This window comes from Solanum stenotomum, chromosome 4 (assembly GCF_019186545.1).
Source record: "Solanum stenotomum isolate F172 chromosome 4, ASM1918654v1, whole genome shotgun sequence".
In the NCBI taxonomy this organism is placed as follows: domain Eukaryota; kingdom Viridiplantae; phylum Streptophyta; class Magnoliopsida; order Solanales; family Solanaceae; genus Solanum; species Solanum stenotomum.
In genome coordinates, this window is record NC_064285.1 from 11,687,661 (window position 1) to 11,697,764 (window position 10,104).

The 10,104-nt window shown below is 36.3% G+C and overlaps 2 protein-coding genes across 2 annotated transcripts; both read right to left on the reverse strand.

Annotated features, from left to right (window-relative positions):
• Nucleotides 1–1,885: 1,885 nt before the first annotated feature.
• Nucleotides 1,886–3,589, reverse strand: LOC125861275 (uncharacterized). Its single transcript, XM_049541210.1, has one exon. The coding sequence runs from the start codon at nucleotides 3,587–3,589 to the stop codon at nucleotides 1,886–1,888; it is 1,704 nt and encodes a 567-aa protein (XP_049397167.1).
• Nucleotides 3,590–5,315: 1,726 nt separating this feature from the next.
• Nucleotides 5,316–9,064, reverse strand: LOC125862290 (plastidic ATP/ADP-transporter). Its single transcript, XM_049542333.1, has 5 exons — nucleotides 8,010–9,064; nucleotides 7,194–7,448; nucleotides 6,736–6,879; nucleotides 6,279–6,626; nucleotides 5,316–5,983 (listed from the first exon to the last, which is right to left on the reverse strand). The coding sequence occupies exons 1-5, from the start codon at nucleotides 8,790–8,792 to the stop codon at nucleotides 5,618–5,620; spliced, it is 1,896 nt and encodes a 631-aa protein (XP_049398290.1). The 5' UTR covers nucleotides 8,793–9,064; the 3' UTR covers nucleotides 5,316–5,617.
• Nucleotides 9,065–10,104: the final 1,040 nt, after the last annotated feature.

A 10,104-nucleotide genomic window follows, 5' to 3' on the forward strand; every position in this document is an offset into this window, starting at 1 on the left:
AAGACCAAAATATTCTTCAGTTGGAAGGTCACCAACTTCTTTAGTTGAAAGAAAAAGAACAAAAGATGTGGGATTTGGTGTTTACACAGATATACAATCTGAAAGACAATTGATTAACGTGTGTGTATTGCCTTCTTTAATTGATTTTCTTGCATCTTTATTTAGGTATACTAAATAATTCCCTATGAATTATGCAGCCAGGAAGATCAAGTGAAAGAGTTATCTCAAGTGGGTCTGGGGTAGCATTTAAAGATGCATCACGAACAAATATTGATCTTGGATTCAAGCCATTGGTTTGAAATGGAAAGGAAAAGATGCAATGACCGGAAACCAACTTCAACAATTGTCAAAGGAAAAGAAGCAAATCCAAGGGAAAGTAGGTTCCATAAGAGTTTAAAGTGTCAGTGATGTGGACAAATATTGATCTAGGAGGTCTTTGTTTTTGTTTTATTTTGATAACTGTTTTGTAAAGGCATACTCCAATTACTGATCATTTTGATGTATTTTGGGTTATTTTGATGTATGTTTGCATAGACAAATCTTTGGATGTTATTTATGAAGCTAGTTGCCCTAATTTAATGGATGTTAAGTTATGTTTTGTGAAGTCTTTTGGTGTTTGTTATGATTGATGTTAGGTGCAAAGCATATATGAAATAGTGCATTTTCTGTGTGTGAATCATGCTTGTATATTGAAGTAATGTCCTTGTAAGTTGTAAAGTGATGAATATTGAAGCCAATATTGAAAGACAAACTCTTGCCAACTCTAAAATAGTGCATTTCAATGAATTACTTTGATTGCTTACAATAGATATGGGCAGCCACTAACCCATAAAGAAAACTACATTACGAACAAAACGATTCCGACATAACTTTTTCAACCAATCTACATAACATCTACTACATAAAGAACTCTCTATAAATCCAAGATAGTATCACAATGATCAACAAAACTCGATATTTCCTCCTAATCTTTTCCTTTTCTTCATCATGTTTTTTTATCCCCTTTTGTAATCCTGAAATTGCCAAGTAAGAATCACGTGGTTATTTATTTAAAGGTTGGATAGTTAAAGTGTCTGTTTGTGCACTATGAAAGTTGGAGGTCAAAGTTAAAATTTGATGCCAAGCTTAGGGTCCAATATATGTATTATGCCTAAAATAAACTATGTTAAGCATGACTAAAACCTCTTAGGATAGAGACTATAAGATAGTACAGAAAAGTCTGAGTTTGACAAAACAAAATTGATACATAGGCATCTATTCAACATTCTTGAAACAACTTGAAATTAACAGTATGACCCAACATCACAGCAGAAAACCAATAGTTGTTTCATTATCAAGAGCAAACAGTCAGCATTTAAATGCTAGTCTTGAAGTTCTTCTGTTGGATGTGATATATTATTGCAAGAAATGATAAGATCATCATCATCCCCACATTCTCAAATTTTGACAAAAACTGGGAACTTACAGCCCTGTCTTCAGTGTGAAAGTAGACATCGAAAACCGGATCTCTAAGGTAGTCGTAGCCACGAAGAACAAACCTAACAACTGTGAACCCAATGTAGTAAACTTTACTCAGAGGCGTAGTTTTGAACTTACATTCCATGAGACCAATTATTTGAGGAAGCAAAAAGCAATCTTGAATCATACCCCAATACTTGTTTAGTTGAGTAACTAACTCTGTTTCCCCTGCCAACATACTATGACACACATTAAACAGTGCAAAACCGGTCACATGGATCATCGAGGCAAACAGGAGAACCTTTTTATCATTTGGCCTATGATTCAAAGATAAGGACTTTGGAGTGATCTTTCGCGAATCCCATACCTTCTGAAAGAGTTTTAGAGTAAGCACAAAAATGATCAAGAGCAGAAGTTTCATCATGAATTAGAACTGTTTATTAGTCGATCCAGTATGCAATAATCGACTCTGTGGATAAAGATATTCCTTCCATGCAAAAAGAATGGGGGTATCCATGACCAAAGGGACACCATAACCAAGAAGTTGAATACCTAACATAACAGCAGAAATGAGAGGAGTGGCATCTATGTTTCGCTCAACGTAATAGAGTTGACTCAACAAACAAGCTGCAGAAGTTAAAAGAACAAATATACGGAAACAAGCCTCGAAGTTCAGGCAAAACTTGACCTCCTTGGAGTGGTCTCTATATGGAATCAGTACTGTTTTTAAGTTGATTGGACTGAAATAAAACTGATCTTCTGGATTCCACAGACTAGTAATGGATACACTGGCAGTAGGATTTATCAACCACCTAGTAGTCTTGGAGGAATACTGCACCTTAACTTCGATCAAGCAATCCATAAACTTTTGGCTATGAATTTCCCTGCAGCCTACTGTATGCATCACCCCCCTGGATGCATCGTAAAGTCCCTCGAGGAAGACTTTTGCAACGTGACTAAAGTACTTCTCAGTAACAGTCAGTTGTGCTGAGACATTTAAAAGTATATTTTGATCATCATAAGCAAGGAAAGATGGAACTTTACCCTCTTCTTGGCAAGTATGCTCCCTTAGAAATGGCCAATGACGTCCGAACAAATGACCTAATGAGAGGACCTCGAGTGAAAGAAATGTTTTGGAGATAGTCTTGTTCCGTATGGCATGTGGAAGAGCTTTAACCTGGAAAGAAAGCTCATCGGATAAAGAAGAAAGGAGTGTTAAGTTTCTATCGTCTTCAATGCCTGGAAATCTGTGGATTATTTTCGTAATCAGCATCCCCAAATTGTAACTGTTGTCTTTCTGCATAAAGGCCCTTAACATCTCAATTCTTGTAAACCTGTAGGATAAGTAGGATTTACTGTAATCATGATACGTGTTCCAGATGTCGAGAGGACGGAGTTCCTTTTTAAACCGTAAAGGAACGTAAGTCTCTTTTATGCTAGAGATGGTTCCAGAAAGAACATTTCGCTGAGTGATTGAAAATGTGCCTGGTAAGTACAAGCATATTCGTGAATCACATCCATCAGCATCATTCTCTAGGCCAATGCAACCAACCATGCAGAGGTTACCAGTGGAAGAATTCCATGTTCCTTCTGCAGATATTGTCATTCCAGAAAGACCTGTTCTTGATCCTGAATAGAAGCGATCTTCTGAAGGAGAGAGCGCTCTGAAGACAGCAGAAACTTTTGCAGTCTTAGGGGAATTAGTTTCTGGTAAGCAATGCAAATTTGTAATTAAGAGCTTAAACTTGTTGGACATAGCATTCTTGCCTTCAGTGATCTCCCAGTCATGCACAAATGGTCCTAGATTCTTGCAATGCTTCATGTCATGGCACTCTGAAGCCACATCAATGTCAAATGTTTCATAACCAAATTTTTGAAGAACTTTGCAAAACTGTGACGCTTTGTGGACTCGAATTCTGTTATCAGGAAGTTCATGACATGAATATGGATTGCAAGCTCTAGATACAAGTTGCTCAGATACAAAATGATATTTCGAGTCATAGCTCAGCTGTGATGAAATTTGGACCTTGTCGAAATATTTAGGATCTGACTTCTTATTTAGACTTCTCAACTCACCAAGAATTGCTCTACTAGTCAAAGTGAAGATCTGAGGGTATCGAAGAATAAGCATTATCCTATCATCCTTCACGAATGAATACTGAAAATTTTTCTTGCAATTGTATTTTGAGGACCATTCATAAGGGTCTACAGGACTTTTGGAAAAAGGGGACACTGAAGTCCCTAATAAACACATCAGGCGGTCTCCTCCATTGGCTTCCTCAACATAGTCCTTCAAAGATGATTGTCAAATCAGAGTAGCCAGGGCTTGTATGGAACCAAGGAGACCATCTTTGTGGCATGTCTGAAAGAGTCCTGTTCCGCGTAATTGCGATGGATAAGATGCCACAGATACCCAATACATCATCTGCTTGCCGGTCAAAATTCATGCCCATTAACGAGAAAGAAGCTAGTTTCAGAGTGGAACCAATGTGAGAAAAGTTCTTTGGCATATCACTCTCATCAAATGGCATCAACGGTGCACTGCCAGCCTCTTGTACCCAGTCTCCATTCTGAAAAGAGAGATCTTTAGCAATACCATATATTTTATCATTTCTAAGCTTCATCTTAGATGACACTGATAAAACAGGTTTGCACTCTCTTTCAACTGCTGCGAGGCGTTTAAATTTGCAAATGTTTTTGACCTCTGAAGGTTCAAAATCTGAAAATGATTGAGCAGAAATCAGCAAAACCATTAAGACAGCCAGAACTAGGAGGAAGCGGAATGAAAGAAGAATCGCCATGTTCAAGAAGGAAATCTTTTTCTTCAGGTGGAAAACAAAAGGATCACAGAAACCATCAATCATTTCTAATTGCCATTTGAATAACTAGTGCTTTGTCTGCAACCATATAAAGTTGAGACTTGGAATCTGTCTTCATAATTACATCTATTTATGTAATTTTCCTTTGATAATGACATATGAGAACTTTGTGTAGAACCAAGTAAACAATTATTACAAAGTTCCACAGCCTGCAGAGTAAAGAAAAGACAATACCTAAAGCCAAATGAATCAACATCAAGAAAGCAGGCTGTTTTTCAATGTCTTTTGACTCAAGGTTAACAATTCAGAATTCTGGGTGCAAATAAGTAGTATTTTCCAATCAACTTGCCTCGATTTCAACGGCAAAACATAGCAGAATATCACACAAATACAGTGCATTGGACCTTGTTAATGACGAGGCGGCACAAACCAACACCACAGTTCACACAAGATTCTTCTTTTATATTCACATCACTTGATGTCATTGCCAATTCTGTACCAGCAAGCAACCCCGAGTATTCCACTAGAAAGGGATTCAACATCCTCACAAACAAGTTAGAGAAAAACCACTGACTCACACCACTCCTCCCACCAAACTTTTCGACAAGTTCAGAAATTTCGAACCAGTCAAATGGATGCTTTTGTTTGTGCAAAGCCAAACTTCATGAGAATGTGTAGTTATTCACAGAACCAAACAATTTTTCTTTAACCTGAACTTTTTTCACCTTTTCTTTAATATTTTGAATTATTAACTATTACTATGTTTCGGAAACAGCCTCTCTACCTCCACAAGGTAGTGGTATGGTATGCGTACACTCTACCCTCTCCAAACCCCACTTGGTGGGATTTCACAGGATATGTTGTTGAATTAACTTTGATTTTCAGATTGGAATGAAGATGCAAGAGCCAGAGAATATTTTACTCAAGTTTGAAGCAAAAGAAAAAAAAACTTCTTCACTAATCTCATGCACAACCTCCTTGACAAAAGTGTCATGAAACATTCTTGAGTCGGATAAAAGCATTACCAAGAGAACAAAGTTTCTGGAGAAACAACACATGCTTACATTGCCAAAAGAAAGTTGTTCAACGAGAATTCGGAGCGCTACAAAACTGAGAAAAAAATGTAACTACCAGGAAATAAAATAAATATTGGGATGGCAAATTTGGTGACATGCCTCTCTTGTATCTAAATTTATTTCTCTCGATTAAAAACAAATTCCTATAACCAACAAAGATTTGACAACATCAGTTCATAGTCGGAATGCAACCAAGATACCACCTGACGCATCTTCTGTTCGCTTTTTATTCCTCTTGTTCTGCAAGTGATCTTAATAATGATATTACAGGCTCCTTGGGGAGGAGGGTTCCGATGAAGCGTTGGTAGAGTCACCTCCAGCGGGATTTAGTGATGACTCACTTGAGAGAGGACCATTTCCATTTTCATTTTGAGACACGACAGGGATCTTCAACGATGCTCTCTCCATTTCCTTCTCAAGATCTTCTTCTTGGCGTAATTGAGTGAACTGTCCATCCAAAGACTTGGCTGCTCCCAACCATGCAAGAACAATTACTAAGAGCACACCGCCAAGGTAGGGTGTCGAGCTGGCAAGTGAACCAAAAGTCAAAATCATGAACTGTTGTATCAAAGCTCCTCCAGACTTTCCCAGTGGATTGCAGACAACATCGATTGCTGCCTTCCCTTTAACCTGATACAGGAAATTACTCCATATTAATTTTCAGAGAAAACAGGTGGCTTGTTAAGTGATGCTATGACTTTTCTGGTCATACATAACTAAACAGATATTGTCATGTCAGTGACATACATCACCAAGCATGTATATGTATCGCTAACATAAAGGCTTCAGCTACACATGTTTGAAATTTCATTTCTTACATGAAGGCATGATTGCACTGATGCGAATATAATTAGCACTCCCAAGAGCTCTTTGTAGAGCACTGATACCATAAAGTTAAAAGTATATATCAAGTATATCATCATACCTTGGTGTCCTCATCCAAAGGAATGTAGGCCATTTCTTTGCAGGGGTCAAACAAACTATACTTTGCACTCTTACTGAAAATGTTCTGCATTGCACCAACATAGACAGCTGCTAGAAGAGGAGTCATTCCAAACTTCGCAAGAGTAGGTGCTAGAGGGGCACCAAACAAAAGCAGGGAGAAGAAACCAACTCCGGTTAGGAGCAAGACTGTAGGTGTTATCTTGGCTGCTGCTCCCCACCCATACTTGTCAAAAATCCATTGACTTAACAACATCATTGTGAAAGTTGCTATTCCAGTAGCAGTTGAGAAGTCACCCATGAATGAGGAGTATTCATTGGGGCTTGGGAACTGCACATTAGTGATACAGAGAGAGAACGTATGAGATAGCATGTCAAAATGAGAAACAATCTGAATTCCAAACTTATAATTAAAAAAATAGCAGTCAGTAATAATTCACCTGAGCTTTGAGCTTTGACTTCCATGTAACTTCAACAAGGTTGATACTAATGCCATATGCTACAACCAATGTGGCAAGATCCCTGATATATTTTGAAGAGACCAAGAACTTCAAGCTCTCCATTGTGGTCATGTTAGGTTTTACCTGACAAAAGACATCAGTCAGATAATGCAGATATGTAAACATGATTCTTTAATTTAAAACTCTAGGTATAAAATCTGAAGAGCACAATTGATAAATAATTTGAAAAGATTTAACCAGAAACAAATCTTCGTTTTAGTAAAAGTGATAGACGAGGGACAAAGAGGTGTGCATCTGCTTCTCAGAAACAAATTAATGTCAGACAGTGCTTTATAAGAAAAACTAAAAGATAAGTAGTTTATTCTACCATCAACTAGTTGATTTGGAAGTAACTGTTGCCTATTGCAAAGCAATGACATATGGTTTAGCGAATTTACCTTCTTCTTCTTGCTACGAGTTGGGAGAGCAACATTTCTATTCACCCACCAGTAAAAGAAACAGATTGCCCCACCCATCATCACAACAATGCTCATCATTCCTTTCAGGGAGATAGCCCAACCATCAACTCCAGGACCTAAAGAGCTTCTCAAGCTAGAAAAGTACTTCACTGTGCGACCAGAGAAAATAAGAGCAACATTCGCTCCAAGTCCAAACAAAGGATAGAATCTCTTAGCCTCATCGACAGTCGTGATCTGCAAAAAATCATCCAAAACAATCACTGGTACGTTCACTAAAAGTTACCCCCGGCCAAAGCTCAAGGGTAGTGATTACAGACATATAGATATGTTGATGATCATATTATAACTAGCCAGAACATTTGTTAGAATGGTAATAGCAGCAGGGGAACAGAATGAAAGGTTTACATATTTGTATGACCAACTGCAACTAAGAAAACAGCAGACCAAAATGATGCTGCCAATATTTCAAGACTCAGTGAGCACAACTGCACCACAAACAGAACTCTTCGCTAAGTCATCCACCATTATAGCTTATATTAGAGAATTTCACCCTTATGCTATAAAAGAACACCAAGAAGGCAGGCTCTGGTACCACATGAATATCAGACTGGTCCTGCTATAAAGAGATCGTTTTTACCTCCCTAAATTGCAGCAGCAACCATCCAGAAACAAAGAGGTAATGTGCAAATACTAGATAATATCAGAATCTAACTAAACATATTATCCACACAACAAGACTATGCATCCAAAAAATGGTTATTAATGTACAAAATATATTCATGGACACAAATTTACCTGATTAGCAAATCCCCAAAAGAGTACTGAAACCACCACACTTCCCCAAAGCTCAGCCATGACATAGAACAAGCAGAAACTCCAGATCCTCAGAATAGCAATTGGTCCAAGAAATCTTGGACCAAGGGTATTGAGAAGCTTATCAGCAAAAGCTGTAGGGTGAAAGTAATTGCTAAGAGGATACAAAACAAAACCAAACGCCCCAAAGAATGCAATAAAAGGAAGTATAACAGTATAAAAAAGAGCCTCCTTTGACAACACATTAGCTAACTTTGTGTACAAAAGCATGAATCCAATAGCCATAGGCAAATTCACCCAAGTTTTCAAGAAAGGGATAATCTCAGCACTGGACCCTTTAGCTGTTACAACCAACACATCCTTAGTATCCCTAAGGATTGTATAATTAAACAGAATACAAAAGAACATCGCCCCAAGTGGTATAATTTTCTTAAGGGTCACAAGTTCAATCCCCATAAACTTAGGTTGCTCCTTTTCAACAAAAAGTGGCTGTCCATCAGCTGCACCAGCAGCAGCAGCAGCCTCAGCTTTGCATATTGGAAAACACCTCTTCTTTTGGCCAAACAACTGAGGCTTTGTGTCAAAGCCTTGAACTTTTTGAAACCCATTTGAAGATAAAGAAACCCCATTAAGAGGATTAGGCTTTAAACTACTTAAAGAATTGAATCTGTTCCTTAGACCCCCTTGAGGCAATGGGTAAAAAGCCTTGATTTTGGGTTTAGAAGGCAAAGAAAGAAGCCCTCTTGTTTGTAAAACACCTTCCATTTAGACCTCTCTCTATATCTCTCTCTCCCTCTTTCTCTGTAAAGTCCAAGAAAATTCAAAAGATTGGAACTTTAACAGATGAACATAAGAGAAAGAGATTAGAGGGATAAGATATGGGGAAGAAGAATGATTTTTGTGAGAGAGCTACCAAAAAAATCTGTTCTTTTCTATATATATGAATCAAGAACCAAAAACCCTGAAAAGGGCCAGAAAAGGACAAACAAGACACTAATATAGAATTTAATAAGCTTAATCTATTTAGCTAATCACTTAAGCCATTGTTTAAGAAAACTAATCTGAAAATCAAGAAAAGTGAAAATCTTTGTGTCAGATTTGCAGTAAGAAGGATGATAAATACCCTAATTTAACACAAGAAAATAGTGTTAAATTATAATAATATAATACTAAGCCGCCCTAAAAGGAACGGATTAGGAGTAAAGAAAGAAGGATCGTAGAAGTATACTACTATATTTACGACAGATCTCATCATACGAATAAATCCTCAAGGTTTTTTTCTTAAAAGAAATTAATTTCACATAACATTCAAAAGAGAAAAATATATGATTTTAAGTGTATAATAAGTTTTGTGTTTAGATATTCTATGATAGATAAAAAAAAAAAAATTATTGTATTGTTGAAATTTAAGAATAATAATTTATGTTTTCTCTAAAATTAACATTTGATATTTTTCTTAATATTTAGAAATTAGAACCTAGAATATTCTTGCCCGTGATCTACCCACAAAGTAATTTTTTCAGTATTTAAGATTGCTATTAGTTAGTAGTAATATAAGGGAAAACCTTATTTGATATTAAAATCATGTGAATCGGAAAAAATAATTAATTTAATTTGATCTTTAAAAAAGCAAATATTATAGCTAATTTGTCTTTTAATTAATAAAAATATTTAATCGAGATATAGTCGGAATAAACATTGACTCTGTAATAACAATTTAGATGCAAACATAATTATTAGACATATTTTAGTAGGATGAGAACTTCTTTTATATATATATATATGAAAATAGATGTTAATAAGTAATATGAACATAGATGCTAATAAGTAATATCAATTTAGATACAAACACTATTAGACATATTATGAAAACTTCTTCTATGAAAAAATAGATGCTAATATTTGTTCTAATTAATCGAAACATTTTTAAATCTTTACATATAAACACTAATTCCGCGATATTATTTTAGGTGCACATATATTAGACATATTTAGATAGTATAATCAATTCGTGTATGATACTTTTTCCCCTTACTTTTAATTGTCATGATTTTCTTTGTTAGAGCCAAATAAAAAC